Source organism: Pelobates fuscus, chromosome 9, assembly GCF_036172605.1.
Source record: "Pelobates fuscus isolate aPelFus1 chromosome 9, aPelFus1.pri, whole genome shotgun sequence".
Lineage (NCBI taxonomy): Eukaryota > Metazoa > Chordata > Amphibia > Anura > Pelobatidae > Pelobates > Pelobates fuscus.
Window position 1 is genome coordinate 105,938,057 of NC_086325.1, and position 20,232 is coordinate 105,958,288.

At 46.2% G+C, this 20,232-nt stretch overlaps 1 protein-coding gene across 1 annotated transcript in view; it reads left to right on the plus strand.

Moving 5' to 3' along the window:
- The window catches only part of LOC134572944 (carbonic anhydrase 7-like), a 65,341-nt gene that overhangs the window by 38,104 nt on the left and 7,005 nt on the right, over positions 1 to 20,232 (plus strand). The window contains exons 6-8 of the mRNA XM_063432284.1: positions 2,505 to 2,597; positions 8,387 to 8,450; positions 19,756 to 19,910. Coding sequence (XP_063288354.1) covers positions 2,505 to 2,597; positions 8,387 to 8,450; positions 19,756 to 19,910 — 312 coding nt within the window. The remainder of the gene's footprint in view (positions 1 to 2,504; positions 2,598 to 8,386; positions 8,451 to 19,755; positions 19,911 to 20,232) is intronic.

Here is a 20,232-nt window from a genome sequence, read left to right on the forward strand (position 1 = left end):
AATCAGTTGACTCCCAGACTGTGTGTCGTCTAGTCCTTGGGAATGGGAATTATGCTGTGTTTCCTGCCTTCTGTATGCTGAATCTTGGTTACCAGCGGAGGATTCTTGGATTAACCCCTGCTACTCCGCTACATCCTCATCTCCCCTACCCTTCTCCTCACCCCCTCTCCCCGTGTTCTTCTCACTCCCCCCCGTGTTCTTCTCACCTCCCCCTCCCTGTGTTCTCCTCACCTCCACTTCTCCTCACCCCCCTCCCTGTCTTCTTCTTACTCCCCCCCTTCTTCTAACTCTCCCCCTCCCCTCTTCTTCTGACTCCCCCCTCCCCTCTTTTTCTGACTCCCCCAGTTCTTCTTACTCCCCCCCCTTCCTGTGTTCTCCTCACCTCCCCTTCTGTGTAGCGTGGCCGAGCTTCTCTCCGGTCCGCGGTACAGGAGTTTCTGTTTCCTGTACACGGCCGGACTGATAGGAAGTGCACACTGTACTGCGGACCGGAGAGAAGCTCGGCCACGCTGCAGGGAAGGGTAGGTGAGGAGAGAAGCAGTGCGGCAGCCGTCTGAGCGCTCTCTATAGAGCCTTCAGGCGGCTGCAGCAATTAATGGGCCGGCGATGGGGACGCAGGGCGCCCCCTCCTATATGGCGCCCTAGGTGGCTGCCTAGTTCGCCTTATAGGAAGCACCAGCCCTGGGGAGGAGTTTATTAAATTGGGGAGGGAGGAGGCAGTGTATTAGATTGGGGAGGAGGGCGGGGAGGAGCGAGGCTATGTATTAGATTGGGGAGGGAGGGAGTGAGTAACTTGAAGTGAAGCCTTTGAGTAAATTAGAGATGTGTAACCAGGATTACATATTGTTTGCATGTTAATGATACAAGTAGTTTTAGTTTGTGTTGGTCTAGGACAGTGATGGCGAACCTATGGCACGCATGCCACAGGTGGCACGCCGGGCCCTTTCTGTGGGCACGCGGCCATAGGTTTGCCATCACTGCAGAGTAGGCACCTGCCTGCCCGAAACGGCAGGCGCCTACTCTGCTTCTGATTCGGGAGGCAGGGGAGGGATCTTTGAAGCAGCTCCCCTGTCCTCCCGCGAGCAAGCTGTGTGGAGCGTTGCCGCGCGTTACCATGGCAACGCTCCACACAGCATCGCGCGGGAGGACAGGGGAGCTGCTTCAAAGATTCCCTCCCCTGCCTCCCGAACCGGAAGCAGTACTTGCCACCACCGGACCACCAGGGATTACTGTGTCCCCCCCCCCTCCTTCATTAAAGGTAAGAAGGGGAGGGGGGAGAAGATAATAATTTAATATACTTTTTTTTTTTAAAACGTTTATCCACACACACACAGCACCCCTACCCCCCCAGCAGTACCCCTACCCCCCCCACACACAGCAACCCTACCCCCCAGCAGTGCCCCTACCCCCCACACACACAGCACTCCTACCCCCAGCAGTACCCCTACCACCCACACACACAGCACCCCTACCCCCCCACACACAGCACCCCTACTCCCCACACACACAGCACCCCTACTCCCCACACTCAAACTCAAAGTCTAGCAAGGGCCAAATAAACAAGGTTTAAGTTTATGTGGTCCGCAAAAAAAACCCCAAAAAACCCCGGAAATTTTCATAGAAACATAGGTTTATTTTGAAAAGTACAGTATGAAAAAACCTCCAGCATCCCCCTCTACTAAATCCCAGCACCCCTTCTAGCCAACAAGCAGACTCTCCTCACATCATGCGACTCCAGAGCCCGGCCTTTGGTATATCCCAAATGGCGCCATCCGCACCTTGTGCCAAAGCGGATCCTCACGCTACTTCTTGACAACCTGTGAAGGTGGAGCACGTCAAAGTCACATTGGAATGTAATGTGGCATTGTGTGCCTCAGTGCACCTCCAGGTCCTCCACTGTCCAGCCGCGGCCATTGCAACACTGACCAACACACACACACTCACTGACAGACACACACTGACAGACACATACACACACAGACACACTCACTGACACACTAACTGACAGACACACACTCACTGACAGACACACACTGGAGATCTCTATGACGTCATATCCCGGCGCCCGGCATCACTACAGACAGCGCTCGTGAGGGAGCAGTGAGGAGCAGGAACACTGAGCTCCCTCGCTGCATCCACCTTCCCCTCCTCCTTTATGCAACTAGAATGTCATTTTTTAGCAAGAACAATGTATATTTACACAGACTAATTTCTAAATACATTTATTGCAGTTCAAAGACACATTACATTGAGTATTATTGCTGTGGAGCTCTGTTATACACTCAGACACACCAACAATATGAATCAATATGGGAAAAGAGGGGCATTATGATAGAAAATGTCTCTAAATAGGGACACTTGGGAGGTATGGTGGTTTAATAAAATGCTAAAAACCACTTTTTTATGAAGGGACAGTTATAGTCCTTGGTGGTCAGATGGGGAAATGCCTCATATCCTGGCAGTGTTCGATGAGCAGGCTAATTTTATATGTGATTGTTTTTCAGATTCACTTTGTATTTTATAACACAAAATACCAAGATCTCACAACAGCCAAAACCCAAACAGATGGTTTGGCAGTAGTTGGTGCACTTTTCCAGGTAAGATATGAAATATTTTGGCTCTAGAACAATCAGACATCAATGAAATAGTGATATTTATGACATAATTGTCACGCAAAAAGTTAGCGGACAACATCCGATTCAATATAACAATTCATTGCTTCCAAATTGTCTGTAATTACCAGTAATAACAGCTAAATTAAATTAATTTTATAATCTGATTTAATTGTAAAACAACCAACAATAGTCTAACAATTATAAAGAGAAAACTGGGATGGGTGAGTTGCAAATGAAATGAGTTGCCACAATGACAACCAGTGACAGATTGTAAAGCTATATGCAGTGACAATAATTTAGTTACAAAATAACAGGTGCAAAATATTTACAATCAGTTTGGGACACTGTTTTAAACCAGAAAAATGTGCTTGGCTCGGTTAGCAGTCATGACTCTTTATCTCAAGAGGTAAACCTGTTTTTCCATGATTTTGGGAAATTGTCTACTTGGGTCTCGGTGGATTATCCCAATGCACTAAGCTTATCACTGCTATTCAAGAATAATAGTATCAATAGTGCTAATGGGGAAGTGAAAATTCCACATTACCAAATCTGATGGAGAAGGGATGGTCTATGTAAAAATAAAAAAATAATTAAAATAAATAAAAAATGGTGCCCACAGCCACTGGGTACTTAAACCTCTAAATACAGCTGTAGTGGATATGCTACAAACACTGACACTTGAACACATCCTAACATAAAGTCCTAGTAAATCATGGATCACCTTCATAGTGGTGACATAGTCAATATCCATACAGATCTCTGCAAGGATGGTCCTAGCCACATGGGGCTCATGATTTATGTGTTTGACCAATGGAGGCTGCGGATTTCATAAAATTCAACATATATCACTTCAAACTTCATCAGTACGACCTACACAGCATTACGGAGCACTTGCCAGTGCATATTGCACTTTACAGCACTAAATATTTTTCTTGAAATATACCAGTGGTCCACAACAAGCCTGAAAAGCCCTGAGATCACGGACAACCAGCCCAATCACAAACCCACACTGTGTTAAACTGGCAAAGACTCTGATTGTCCTCTTCCTTAGCCATGCAGAACTCTGTTAAAAGACATCCCAACACACCTTACCTGTGTAACCACAGAAAAGTTTAAGCCCACAACAACTGCATATTAATGTGTCGCTGGATAATTGCGCCCCTCTACTCTTGGCAGCTGTTCCTGATTGTTTTCTTCCACTTGTGAGATTGTCTTTCACCTCCCCATCACTCTATTTCATCCAAACTCCACCAGTTCCCACCTGGCTTCATTTCTCTTGCTCTAAGTTTAGAAATTTACTTTGAATTTCCATCAGTTCTTACTTTAGTGAATAACCATGTCAATCTTTTTTAGTTCTTTTTGTTTGTCTGCTTTACAAATTAGTGAAACAGTAATTTTATTTTATAAATCTACAGTTTATACCCCCTCCTTCTTTCTTGCTGTGTTTCCTTTTTTATTCCAATAGTTCTGCTGTGTATTATTTAACATTAAGGCTCAACATTTCCACTCGCCAACTGGCTAGTGACAATGCAGGTTTGGCAAGGAGAAATTTACCCCTGGTGTGCAGCGATGTATTTACTGTGAGGCTAACAAGGCATTTGCCATGTGCAGCACTTTCCAGGGGGCTGCAAAAAATGCTTGCTAGTCCTGGGGCCCAGATCTGCCGGCTCCCGGTGCGTGAGGGAGCTTAGCAGGAAGATCACAGATCGCTGTCTACTTTACCAACCTGCCTTCCTGCACACCAGACCAGCAGCCCCTACAGCTAGTCCAATGAACCCACTCCTTTCCCAGGGAGGCTGGTTGGATTTAATAATTGTAATGACATCCATGCTTGGCCCCTTTTTGACAGTGTCATGAAAGGGAAGGAGCATAGTCCTTTTCACATAAAGCCAGGGTGAAAAGCGTTTTCACAACTATGGTGTCAGGAATATATGTTTGTATTCCTGATACTATAGTGTTCCTTTAATCAAATTACAGGAACATTCTGGTCACCATAACAAGACCCTTCCTGCTTCTTGCTGCCCTTCCTGCTTCTTTCTGCCCCTTCCAGCTTCTTGCAGCCCCTTGCTGACCCTTTCTGTTCCTTCTCCTACTTTAACTTTGCGCTCCTTCTGATTCTTTCTGCCCCTTCCTGCTCCTTGCTGCCCATTCTTTCTCCTTGCTGCCCCTTCCTGCTCCTTGCTGCCCCTTCCTGCTCCTTGCACACCCTTCCTGCTTCTTGCTGCCCCTTCCTACTCCTTCCTACTCCTGCCCCTTCCTACTCCTCTTGCTCCTTGCAGACCCCTCCTACTCCTTGCTGACCCGTCCTGCTCCTTCCTGACCCCTCCTGCTCCTTGCTGCCCCTTCTTTCTCCTTGCTGCTCCTTCTTTCTCCTTGCAGACCCTTCTTTCTCCTTGCTGCCCCTTCTTTCTCCTTGCTGCCCCTTCCTACTCCTTGCGGACCCCTCCTGCTCCTTGCTGCCTCTTCCTACTCCTTGCTGACCCCTCCTGCTCCTTGCTGCTCCTTCTACTTTACCCTCCTGCTCCTTGCAAACCTTTCCAACCCGTTTCTGCTTCTTGCTGCCCCTTTCTATTCCTTGCTGACCCCCCCTGCCCCTTGCAGAACCTTTCTGCTCATTTCTGCTCCTTCTACTTTACCTTCCTCTGTGCTGTCTCTCCCCCCATCCCTCACTTACCTGATCTGTAGGTTGCCTCTGTGCTGCTCCCCTGCGGTTTCAGTCATGAGAGAGAAGCAGGGATAAGCTGTAGCTTCCTGCCTTTCTCCATTCAAAGCGCCACCTACTGGCAGGCGCTGGTATTGCACTGCATTCTCACACTGAAACGAAAAATAGCAGCACAAGCTGAAAAATCCAGGGGGGGCAAGTGCCCCCTTTTGCCCCCCCATGTGGATCACCTGGCACCCCGACTGGGTACCTCCGTTAAAGGATGCTCCTAGCGTTTCCTGAGGACTCCAAGCACTCTGGCAGACACCACAATCACTGAATCTGAGAAGCATATAAATCCTCTCAAGCCTCTGAATGCTGTAGACAGTTGAATAGGAACCATGCGAATAGGTTTGCACTCCTAGCAGTCAAACTGGAACAGCATGCAATAAATCCTCCCCCAATAATGAGACGATACTTCACTTTTGAGGGTTAAGCAGGAACTAACTGTACTGGCACATACAGTCTCTTTTATTCCCAATCCACAAACATAGTACAGCCCACAGGGTTTTACAAAACAACCAATCAATCCGTACAATACACACAGACACTCCCACACAAAATCCTCCCCTCTGCCTGTAATATGATTACTGAACACAATGGGTAATCTCATTATCACAGGCAGAGGAATACAGTTTTATAAAACACATCACAGGGACCCCAAATACAGTTTAATGCAGATTCCACAGAACATATACAGATTATATAAAAAATAATTACTGTATAATGTGTCCCCTGTTGTATAGTTTAAAACTACTGCACGATGTCTTTGTGCACCAAATACCGGCGAGATGGCACCGTGTAGAAAAGTCACAACAGTGTCTGTGAGTTAAAATGGCTGCCATCCATTGTTCTCACCATGTGCTTCATCCATTGTTCTCACCATGTGCCTCTGATACATGAAATGGTGGCCACCCAGTAACTCCACAGTATGTCCCCAGATGGTTCTTAAAGGGCCAGTAGCAGCATAATACAATACAACATACCCATCTATTGCATTCCAAAAGTACAAGTTTACCAGGGGCCATAGTCGGTAGGAGGCAAGCAAGCAGACTCTGGTGCAGGGTCCAGTCCGCTACACACACACACACACACACGTCCATTGGCTCCAGGCGGCACTGTACCTTTAAGAAATCTCAAGCAGGGCCGCCTATTTGCACATATATATAGCGAGTACCACTATATATATGTGCTGTTCCGGGCCCCTGCTCGTGTGAACAGTGAAGAGGGAGCCCTGAGAGTAATCTTACATCCCCAGCAACAGCAGGTACGCTCGTAGAGTACCTGCTGTTGCTTTGAATGTAATTACTCTCAGGGCTCTTTTTCTTCACTGTCCTCCAGCTCCACTGGACCACCATGGAATCATGTATCATGTAGGGGAATAAGTAAAAATTATACACACACACACTACATTATATATATATATATATATATATATATATATATATACATACACACACACTCTCTGCATCCACTATATACACATACCCTCTGCCTCCACTATACACACACACACACGCTGCATCCGCTATATGCACACACTACATCCACTATACACACACACTGCATCCAGTATATGCACACACACATACACTCTGCATCTACTATACATACACACACTACATCCACTATATAGGAGTGTGGTGGAAAGTAAAAAAAATCAAAAGGCAGCATGGGGCTTATAAAAGTTCAGTGCCTCAGATAAGAGATCCAGGGTTTTAATGCCAAAGACTTGGGACTTTATACCTTACATTGAGCTGCAGCCCACAACCCCTGAATGCTAGTGGCCTGGGGGAGGCCTTCTTGCAAGCCATCCCATGCCTTCAGGCTTGCATTGGCAAATAACTTTAAGTCCTGTCTAGTAGCATAGAGAGAGAGAGAGAGAAAAAAAAGGAATTGGAGAACCACACAGAGAACATGCATTTCAAAGTAGTAGTGCTGTTATAAAGACTAAAATGCATGCAAACTACAGATTAAAGGACCACTATAGGCACCCAGACCACTTCAGCTCAATGAAGTGGTCTAGGTGCCAGGTCCATCTAGTTTTAACCCTGCAGCTGAAAACATAGCAGTTTCAGAGAAACTGCTATGTTTACATATGGGTTAATCCAGCCTCTAGTGGCTGTCTCATTGACAGCCTCTAGAGGCGCTTCCGCGCTTCTCACTGTGATTTTCACAGTGAGAAGACGCCAGCGTCTATAGAAAATGCTTTCCTATGGACTGGCTGAATGCGCGCGCGGCTCTTGACGCGCATGCGCATTCAGTCGATGACGACCGAAGGAGGAGGAGGGTCCCCAGCACCGAGGGAGCCCGGTGCTGGAGAAAGGTAAGTGTTTAACCTCCTTCCTCCCCCTTCAGCCCGGCAGGAGTGGGACCCTGAGGGTGGGGGCACCCTCAGGGAACTATAGTGCCAGGAAAACAAGTTTGTTTTCCTGGCACTATAGTGGTCCTTTAAGGAACAGCATGTACACAAATTTTTTTTAATTTCACCTCTTACAAAGTCACTTTAATTCACGTATCTCAGCAAACAAATATGGGGATTTAGTCATACCATATGGCCATATTGTGTTAAGCTACTACTACGTCACTGTACCCCAATACGTGTGGGTCCTACACAAATTTTAACATTGGAGATATACATGCTAAATGCAAGCCTTTCTGCTTTTACTATTTCCAAAGATACTTCTGAAATTTATGCTTTCATGTGGTCTCCTACAAAAGGGAACATAAAGTAGAGAAGTGAGGTGCTTTAAAAAGGAATCTGGTCTAAATCCCAAATATACAAGGAAAAAAAGGTAATTGAAACCCAAAACTTGTATATTCTGCTGTAATGACCAAAATATATACAAAATGGGTTAAGCAACAGCGCACAAAAAAAAAAATATATATATATATATTTTTTTTTTTTTTGCTTTATCACTATCAATTTAATCCATATTTGTTAGGCAGTGATAAGTTGTGTGCATCAGCTGATTTAAACTATTATTTTTGTTTCTTTATGTGTCCTCAATTCCAACTACCCATTTTTTTTGTCTCATATTAAACTTGAAAGTTTTGTTTTATTTCCTAGATTGGCTCTCATAATAGAGCTTTGGATACGTTAATCCAGGCACTTCCTCAGGTTGCATACCAAGGTATGGTATATCATCAGAATCACCATTTACGGTACCCTAAACCAAAACATACATAAAAAAGGTCTTAAAATGAGGTTAATACAACCTCAGATGAACAGAAACACATGACATTTACACCATAAATAAAGCCTGATGAAAGTTTATGTTTTTAAATTGAAACGTTGACAGCCAGTGCAATAAAAGCTAAGGTTTATCAGAAAGCAAGTCCTCTGAGTGTTGACCATCAATGGAAGTTTGTATGGGATTACTGCAGGTCACAGCACCTGGCATAAGATATCTGAATTTCCATGAGTGTAGGCCTCTTTTGGATATATATAATTACAGTAATCCATGTAAGAGATTACTAGACCTTGAACAAGCTCCTTGGCAGCATCTTGCGTAAGAAAGGGGCGTATGCGAGCAATGTTTTTAAGCTGGAATCGACAAGTTTTATCAACAGACTGAATATTAGGCGCAAAGGCCAGGATCAAAAATGACACGAAGACAGCGAGCTTGAAAGGATGGGGTGAGGCAGTTACCATGAACCTGCAGGGAGAGTGAAGGAGGAGGATCATTATTATAAGGAGGAAAAATAAGAAACTCAGTTTTAGAGAGATTGAGTTTCAGAAAGCGGGAGGACATCCAATCAGAGATAGAAGAGAGGCAATTTGTGACACGTTGTGGGACAGCAGGGGGGAGATCAGGGGAGGAGAGGTATATCTGGGTGTTGTCGGCGTACAGCTGGTAGTGGAATCTTTATGAATTAATGAGTTTGCCAAGAGAGGCAGCATAGAGAGAGAACAAAAGGGGACCAATAACTGAACCTTGAGGGACGTCGACTGAGACAGAACAAGGAGGTGTCATTGGAAAAAGAGACACTGAAGGAGCATTGGGAGAGATAGGAGGAGAACCATGAGAGGGCTGTGTCACAGAGACAAAGAGAGTAAAGCGTTAGGAGAAGGAGGCCATGATCAACAGTGTCAAAGGCAGCAGAGAGGTCAAAAATAATTAGTATGGCGTAGTGGCCTTTGGATTTAGCTGCGATTAGCAGTGGCGTCTCTAGGATTCATTTTTAGGGGGGGCACATGGTGGGCCAGGGACAAAAGTAGAGGGGCACATTCAACCCCGCCCTCTCCGCAGTTTGACCCCGCCCCTGCCGCATGTTAAGCCCTGCCCCCGACACAATGGGTTTTTTTTTATAATCCCTGGTGGAGGATTCATTATTTTCCACCAGGGATTATTAAAAAACAAACACATTTCCTTTGATACAATGCCATAGTTGCCAACATTTGAAAAAATGCAGCACAGCTATCAATTACGGTCTGTATATAATATTCCTGGACAGTCAGTGCTCTCTGTATAAACAGGGTTGTGTGTATAATAAATTGGGAAAGTCAGTGCTCCCTGTATAGTGCTGCTCTCTGTATAATACATGGCTGTGTGTATAATATCCCATGACAGTCAGTGCTCCCTGTATAGTACTGCTCTCTGTATAATACATGGCTGTGTGTATAATATCCCAGGACAATCAGTGTTCCCTGTATAGTGCTGCTCTCTATATAATACATGGCTGTGTGTATAATATCCCAGGACAGTCAGTGCTCCCCGTATAGTGCTGCTCTCTGTATAATACATGGCTGTGTGTATAATATCCCAGGACAGTCAGTGCTCCCTGTAAAGTGCTGTTCTCTGTATAATACATGGCTGTGTGTATAATATCCCAGGACAGTCAGTGCTCCCTGTATAGTGCTGCTCTCTGTATAATACAGGTCTGTTTGTGTATAATATCCCAAGACAGAGAGCAGCACTATACAGAAACACTGACTATCCCGGGATATTATACACATACAGATCTGTATTATACAGAGAACAGCACTATAGTATTATACAGATAGCTGAGCATATACCCCATGTCCCAATCTCTAGACTACTAGTACCTGTCAACAGCAGCTCCCAGACGCGTGTAACAGGGATAAAGTGTGCGGCAGCTCACACAGATGATTCAGCGGTAAAGCGCACTCGCTGGCAGAGCCAGACTGAGAATCCAAAGCAGCCCTGGAAAAAAATGTATGCCATTTCTACAAGTCAAATGTATATATTGTACAGTAAGCACACAAGCTCACTGACATGCGCAAATAGGCTTACTAACAGACAAAACTCTCTGACTCACACACAAGCTTACTACAGACAAACTCACTTGTATAAACACAAGGCTCACTACAAAAAAGTTCAGGGACACACACAAGCTCACTAAAGACAGGCTCACTGACACACACATGCTCACTAAATAGAAGCTCACTGACACACACAAGCAGTACCATCTTAACAGTGTTAAGGGCCCCCGGGCAAAGCAGTGCACTGGGGCCCTTCCTACACAACAACTCACAGGAATAACATTTTTAATTATTGATAGACTGCTGAGGACATACACACAGTACACTGAATACGAACACCGAGAGACTGCTGAACACATACACACTCACACACAGATTTCTGAATGCACACAGACTCCTGAATGCACACAGGAGTTGCTGAGTGCACACAGGCTGATTTATACACGTAGACACAGACTGCTGAGTCCATACACACACACAGACATACAGACTGCTGAGTCTATACACACAGACACACACACACAGACTGCTGAGTCCATATACACACACATACTGCTGAGTCCATACACACACACACAGACTGCTGAGTCCATACACAGACACACACACAAACACAGACTGCTGAGTCCATACACACACACGCAGACTGTTGAATCCATACACACACACACACACACACACACAGACATACAGACTGCTAAGTCCATACACACACACAGACACACACACAGACTGCTGAGTCCATACACACACACACACACACAGACTGCTGAGTCCATACACACACACACACACACACACACACAGACTGCTGAGTCCATACACACACGCAGACTGCTGAATCCATACACACACACACACACACACACACAGACTGCTGAGTACATACATACAGACTGCTGAGTCCATACACACACAGACACACACACAGACTTCTGAGCCCATACACACACACACACGCACACATACTGCTGATTCCATACACACACAGACACACAGACTGCTGAGTCCATACACACACATAGACTGCTGAGTCCACACACACACACAAACACACACACAGAGACTGCTGAGTCCATACACCCACAGACACACAGACTGCTGAGTCCATACAGATGCACAGACTGCTGGGTCCATACACCCACAGACACACAGACTGCTGAGTCCATACACACGCAGAGACTGCAGAGTCCATACACACACAGATTGCTGAGTCCTTACACACATACAGACTGCTGAGTCCATACACACACAGACTGCTGAGTCCACACACACACACACACTGCTGAGTCCATACACACACAGACTGCTGAGTCCACACACACACACACACACACACATAGACTGCTGAGTCCATACACACACAGACTGCTGAGTCCACACACACACACACACACACACACACACACAGACTGCTGAATCCATACACACACACTGCTGAGTCCACACACACACACACACACAGACTGCTGAGTCCATACACACACATAGACTGCTGAGTCCATACACACACATAGACTGCTGAGTCCATACACACACACACACACACACACACAGAGACTGCTGAGTCCATACACACACAGACTGCTGAGTCCATACACACACACACACAGACTGCTGAGTCCATTCACACACAGACTGCTGAGTCCATACACACACACACACACACACAGACTGCTGAGTCCATACACACACAGACTGCTGAGTCCACACACACACACACACACACACACACACACTGACTGCTGAGTCCATACACACACACTGCTGAGTCCACACACACACACACACACACACACACACAGAGACTGCTGAGTCCATACACACAAATAGACTGCTGAGTCCATACACACACACAGACTGCTGAGTCCATACACACACACACACACACAGACTGCTGAGTCCATACACACACACACACAGACTGCTGAATCCATACACACACACACACACTGACTGCTGAGTCCACACACACACAGACACACACACACACACACACACACAGACTGCTGATTCCACACACACACAGACACACACACACACACACACACAGACTGCTGAGTCCATACACACACACACACACACACACAGACTGCTGAGTTCATACACACACAGACTGCTGAGTCCACACACACACACACACACACACACACACACACTGACTGCTGAGTCCATACACACACACTGCTGAGTCCACACATACACACACACACACACACAGAGACTGCTGAGTCCATACACACAAATAGACTGCTGAGTCCATACACACACACAGACTGCTGAGTCCATACACACACACACACACACAGACTGCTGAGTCCATACACACACACACAGACTGCTGAATCCATACACACACACACACACACTGACTGCTGAGTCCACACACACACAGACACACACACACACAGACTGCTGAGTCCACACACACACAGACACACACACACACACACACACACACACAGACTGCTGAGTCCATACATACACACACAAGCTTCCTCACTAGCCACAGACAGCCCCCAGCACGGTTCCAGCTCCTCAGTCCTGCATTCCCTCGGGCTGTCACACACTGTTACACCACCACAACACCAGATGAAAGAGAGCAGTTTAGGATGTGTGTTAAGGATGGTACAAGACAAGGCGAGAGAGATCTTATAAGGTGGGAAGGTACTGGATCAAGCAGACAGGTAGTGGGATAAGAGGAGAGGAGAAGCCACCTCCTGTTCTGTAGCTGGGGAGAAGGCCTGTAGAGTCGGGAAGGCACGGTCGATGTTCAATCTTGTCGGTAAAGTAACAGGCAAGGATATCTGCCTAAAGGTCAGTTTGAAGGGTGGCTTGAGGTGGGCGAAGGAGATAGTTAAAGGTATTAAAGAGATGCCTGGGATTGCATGAGCATGAACTAACAAGAGATGAAAAGTAGGATTGTTCAGCAAGGATGAGGGCTGTGCTATATGAAGACAAAATGAATTTATAATGTGCTGGCCTTCCTCTAGCAGCGTTCAGCTGAACAGGAGCATCTCTGCAGGTAGCGTGTTGACTTAGTGTGCCATGGTTGGAGGCGCGCCCTCCTTGAGGTGCATGCGTGGAGCGGGGCTACAGTATCTAGGGCAGAGGTGAGAGTAGCATTATATGAGGAGACAGCAAGAGAGGGACGGGAGAGTGTAGGGATGGATGAGAGTTCGGAATGGATACAGTTAGGAACTGCTGGAGATCAAGAGAATTCAAATTCATATATGAGGTGAAAGGCAAAATGATATAAGATAACGGTGCTAAACCTGAGTGATATCTGTCCCCTATGCCTGTAGGTTATGAGGCAAAATGTCTTAAGCCTACCTAGGGCCATAGGCAGGATGCTAGATTAGGGCCTTTTCCTATAGCCCTGGGCTCAGTTCTCTGAATGGCGTTATATGTGGATGGTGCAGTGTTGTGTGTGTGATAGTGTGTAGTGGCAAAGTGTTGTGTGGTGGAGGAGTGTTTCTGTATGCTGATTGAATGTTGCGAGTGTGGGGCTGCTGAATTTTTTGTGAGGATGGGTTTACATACCTGAGTGTTGTGTGTGTGGTGCTAAAATGTGTCGGGGAAGGAGGTTGAGTGTGTGGGGGCCAGTTTTCGTTTGCAGGGTTCCTCATAGTCCAGTGGGAGAGTGTTGTGGTCTGCACCTTTATCCATGCAGATCATTATAAGAGCTACTTCACAGATCTGTTGTTCATATTCTGGTGCTGGCTGCAGCACTCCGGGACATTGAGAAGCATCCACAGCCGTGAGGGAGCTCTTACAGGCACACTCAGTGGTGGACCTACCGTGGTCGCAGGTGCGACCGGGCATGTCACTCCAAGGGGCCCGGCCACCCTGTGCACCCCTACGACCTAGGGATTGCGCGTTCAGGGGCCCTGAATGTATTTCTAGTTGCACAGACACAGTGCGACTGTGTCTGTATGCATGTCTGTCTGTATGTACTGTATATCTGTTTGTCTGCATGTGTATCTGCATTTGTGTCTGTATGTCTGTGTATCTGTATGTCAGTGTGTGTCCCTATGTATCTGTATGTGTGTCACTGTTTGTATCTGTATGTCACTGTTTGCATCTGTATGAATATCATTCTGTGCATGTGAAAGTTTGTCATGAAGTGTCTGTGTATCTGCATGTATGTATATATGTGTATCTGTCTGTATATTTGTCTGTTTATCCGCATGTGTGTCAGTGTTTGTATCTGAATGTATGTCATCCTGTGTGTCTGTATCTGCATGTGTGTCTGTGTGTATATATGTGTCTGTGTATCTATATGTGTGTCTGTGTATCTGCATGTGTGTCCGTGTATGTGTTATATGGTGTGCATCTGCATGTATGTCAGTGAGTGTTTGTCTGTTTATCTGCATGTGTGTCAGTGTATGCACCCGTGTGTCTGTGTAACTGTCACCCCTCCACACATACTGTCAACCCCCTTTACCCTGCCACACTCACAATAATTCCCCCAATCCTGTCACTCACCCATGCCATACTCACCCTATCACACTCACCTACTCTAGCACTGTCACACTCACCCCCCAATCCTGTCACACTCATTCTCTATCATTCTGTCACACTCACCCTATCACACTAACCCCTCCAATTCTGTCATACTCATCCCCCCTTGAGATGTATGGGGGGGCCCCAGAGCAATTTTTGCACTGGGGCCTCGTAGTTTGTAGATACACCTATGGGCACACTATAGCATTAGAAAAACAAACCTGTATTCCTAATGCTATAGTGTTCCCATCTTTATTTAGATTTAGCTCCCCCACCCCATGAGAGGGTGCATATTAATTGTTTAGCTTCTATGTTATGCTTAAAGCAGCGGGCTAATAACAAGTCCCCAGTATTCCCTTTCCCATTACAGTTTTTTTTTTTTTTTTTTTTAGAAATCTTTTTATTATGATATTTTCATGTTGAGAAAGGCACTCAATTGGTAAACAGTAAGAAACTCGCAGGTTTCTGTTCTCTGTAGGCAATGTTAAGATAGTGAAGCAAGTAGAATTCAACATACATTTCAATAGAGAGACCCGCGGGTCTCCGGGTATGATAAGAATAGCTATCCAGCATAACGTTTACAGCGTGAGTATTATATATTGCGAGACGGTAGCTTTATACAGAATAACATGTATGTATCATATTAAAAGTTTCGATCAACAGGATTATATGCAGTAAACAAACATTGGTTGCATACGGGGTAAACCGCTCCCAACACAGAAACATGAGAGTCACCTAGCACTGTATTACACGAACAGTAGGGTACGGTGTCAAGGAAGGTATAGGAAAGATGGGTTCAGACTCCCGGTGGGTTCTGATTTGTGAGTCAGTTAAGTTCTCACAAAGTAAACCTAACACGTCGCGTTGGCGGGTGTAGTCACGTATCGTGGTTAGCGTCACTGTAAGGTAAGAATCCGGTCGTATAGGGATACATTATTGAGGTATAAGTAGCCCTCATATAAGGTCGACGCGGATTGGTTCCCACGGTTTGGCTGCGTATTGCCGCGGGAGGGTGTCCTACAGTCCTTGTCAATAGTGTGCTAATCTATGGTTGTTGCTCCTCTTGGCAGAGCCCGCAGTGCGCGGATATCCCAGGATGTGAATTACATAAGTTTGTTGAGTACAACGCAATTGTCAGGCATGAGCTGTGGAACCATGTCATTACAGTGTGTTTCAGCGTTAGCGTGAAGTTAGTTTGAAGTGGGTCTACGTGGTACAGGACTGTCAGCTGCGGACGTGTGAGGTCCCAGATATTTATTCGTGTGGTAACAGTGTGTGCGTCTGGGCACGTCTCTCGCGCCCCAGAAACCTAAGCAGGTGAGCGGGTCCCGTGTGGGTCAGGAGCCCATATCGTGTTAAGGTGAGGTGGATTTGCGTGCGTCAATAACACTTCATAATGATCTCGGCCCCCCTCCCACAGGCCCCGGGACCCTTGAACTCAGCAATCATAGAGGTGGGAAAGGGGACAGGAGGATGTGGGTGTAGTAGGAAGGGATATAGGGTGAGGTGCTCTGCGTCAAGCAGAGCCCACGCCAGCCGCCCCCCGGTTAGCGGGCCCAAGGGAATCAGTTGTCTGTCTATACTGGGTAATGTATGTGAACCACGGAAGCCACAATTCCATATGTTTCGTTTCACGGCCAGTCAGGGAGGCGTGAATGTCTTCCGCTCCATGTATGTCCTCCACCCTGCGGATCCATTCTTTCTTTGTCGGCGTGTCGCTCGTTTTCCAGTGTGCTGGTATATTGGCTTTGGCTGCGTTAAGCAAGTGGCGTAGTATAGATCTTTTATAGGTCCGAATGGATTGCGTTGAGATGTGTAGTAGGGCCAGTTCTGCGTTCCATTCTGGGATATCTCCTAAAATGTCGGTTATGGCTCCTTTAATCATCGCCCAGTATGGGACGATGTCCCTACAGTCCCACCAAATGTGTATCAGCGTGCCGCGTGCTGCTTGGCATCTCCAGCACAATGGTGTGATCGATGGAAAGATCCGGTGCAGCAAGGTTGGGGTCCTATACCACAATGAGAGCAATTTGTAGTTGACCTCCTGGTAGTATGAACTCAGAGCTTTTCTGTTGCCATAGCAATGCCGTTTCCCATTGTGCGGGTGTAAGTACCTTTCCAAGTTGTTCTTCCCATTGACGGCGAAAGGTGGATGCCTGAGGTTTGTCCCCGATAAGTAAGTGTTGATATAAAGCCAAGATTGTGTGGCTAAGTGGGACGCCCTGGTTGCAGAGGTCTTCAAACCAGGTGAGGTCCCGATGTAAGCGATCTTTATGTGGTATCGAGTTGTAATAATGTTGCATTTGTAGATATCTGAGGACCGTGAGGGGAGTCCTGGGATTTGTTCCCAATAGCGTGGTCAGGTCCCGCATTCCGCCCCCTTCGAGAATTTGGTAGATGGGAATGTATTTCCCAGCGCTCGCGATGGGCCATGCGCCCGATGGTAGTCCGCCCCCCAGAGACGCGTTATGCGTCAGCGGTATCATGGGGCTGGGGGTAGGCGAGATATGGCCCATGTTCCTCAGCGACCGCCATCCGAGCAGCGTTTGTTGTATCGGACCTCCGTTGTCTTCGTTGGACATCCGTCCCCGTGCTGTCCCCCATATCTCCATTTCGAGCGATGGTCCGAGTAGGCCTTTATCCAGCGCTACCCATTGTTTCGACGAAGGGTCTAGGTGCCAGTCCAGTATCCGCTGTAATATCGTGGCTTGGTGATACTTCTTGATGTCCGGGAGTGCCAGTCCCCCGTGGTTCCGCGGCCGGCAAAGTATGTCGTGACGGATTCTGGAACGGCCTCCGCGCCACACAAATTTAATTATCGACGTTTTCAGTGAGGAGAAGAAGGTGCTCGGTATGGCCAGAGGAATTGTTTGCATGAGGTAGAGAACTCTCGGTAAGATATTCATTTTTAGTACAGCTACTCTGCCGTGCCATGTTATGTGCGGGTGTGACCATCTATTCAGATCGGCCGCTATTGACTTCAAGAGGGGAACAAAGTTGATTTGATAAGTGTCGTCCGGTGCTGTGGCCACACAGACCCCCAGGTACTTCATTTTGCCATAGCACCACCGGAATGGGAACTGCGAGTCAAGTGACTTGTAGTCTTCCGTAGGGATCGTGATATTCAGGACCTCACATTTGGAGAGATTAAGTCTGAAGCCCGAGATCTTACCAAATGTGTCGAATTCCGCGAGTAGGCAAGGTAGCGTTGTCCTCGGGTTCCTAACGAAGAACATGAGGTCATCCGCGTAAGCGGCTACCTTATGGTGTGTGTCTTGCCACTCATATCCTTGTATGTTCGGGTTTAAGCGAATCGCCTGGAGGAGCGGTTCCAATGTCATTGCGAACAGAAGTGGCCAGTTTAGTTTTTTCACATAAGGGCTTTAGTTGTATCTGAAAGAGTGAACAATTTTGGAGTGCTGCTGACTGAAGTTAATTGAGTAAGAAGCTGGGCAGTAAGTTTTCAGTAAAATCAGGAATTCAGACATTGCATCAGAGGTTGTTGGATACAATGTTTATTGAGGTGTAAAGCAAGGCTAATGAGCTTCCCTCTAATAACTGGTTTGATGGCAGCACATAACGATATGGGGTGGACGCCAAAACTGGTTACTATCAAACTAGTCAATGAGATCCTGGGTTCAAGCTCCATGTTAATGGTCAATCAAGGATAGGTATTGTTAACATTAAGGCGATGTCCACATGTCCACATGATCAGACCATGAGATGGATGCTATCTTTGAGTCATTGGGGAAATTAGAAAATGATCCATCTTGGAGTAGGATTGGGGATGAAAGGTGTTGGATTATGTCACTATTAGTTTTAATAACTCACACATCACATTGCATAGAGTAGGCTCAGCTGCCCAGAGCCCATTATTTTCTTTAAAATACTCGGTCACTCTGTAGCCGAGACATGAGACACATGCAGTGGCATAGTAACATTTGTGAAGCCCCACACTGCAGGACTGGGGCTGTGACTCTGAGGACTGAGCTGGTTCTGATACTTTCAATCTGTAACAGTTGTTGCTACTTTTAATCATTTGAATTACTTTGTGGCTCTACATTACCACTGCAGATCAATCACACTGCCAGGAGCCAGCTGACATGTTTCATTGCAGCAACAATATTTGCTAGAAAGACGAAGTTGTTATAACAGGAGCACTACAATGGATGAGATCATAAATAGAAGAACTAGAGACCCGGAGAGGGCTAGAGAGCTAAAGTTGGAGAAGGCTTGAACATTATAGAAATATATTGTACTATGTGGTTATCTCTGTATTGCAGTTCTGGGTAATCTGTCATAGTGACTGTGGCTTTGTGAGTTAGTATATTACATTTATTTATTACTGGCATTTTTAAAGCACCAACATATTCTGCAGTGCTGTACAATTAGTAGGAAAAAACTAAATAATACAATCTACACAGAATACATAAGGTAAATAGGGTCCTGCCAGTGAGCTGAGATCAAGACCAATGAAGTTATTTTACACAAAGTGCCTAGTTAGATAGCTCATGAGCTTACAATCTAAAGGGTATAATTGGGATTTAAGACAAAGGGTAGAACTGGGAATTTGAAAATTATAGCCAGAGGAAAGTTGCAGCTACTGTTAATGTGTAAAGGGGATGAGGGACTAGTTGAGTAAGATAATAAAAGCTCATCCTTTGATAGGTTGAATATATTATTATTGTTCTTTTTTGGATTTATAGGTCAATCAGCACCCTTATCTGTTGATCTACAAGGAATACTAACCGTTTACCTGAAACATTATTATACATACAAAGGTTCCCTTACCACTCCTACCTGCTCTGAGAACGTTACCTGGCACATCATGCACTCTATCCAAACCCTTTCTTTGGAACAGGTAAAATAAGAATGAAAAGTGGGGGCAGTTGGGGGGAAAGGTGAAAACAAATCTGCTTCCTGTTAAGCAGTGGGACGGCGGTGTAACGTGTATATACCCCTACACGCAGGATCCAGCAAAACAGAAGACAGCACAGAGGAGAGATACGTCTACCGGACCTTAGAGTGGCCGGACTCGACGTAAAGGAGAAGTACAGAGTCAGGAGCGATCCGAGGTCAAGGGCACAAAGAGACAGCGTAAACGAGAACTAGCCGGGGTCTGGTACACAGGAATCAGCAAGCCGGCAAACAGTACAGACAAGGATAAAGCGAAAACGAAGTCA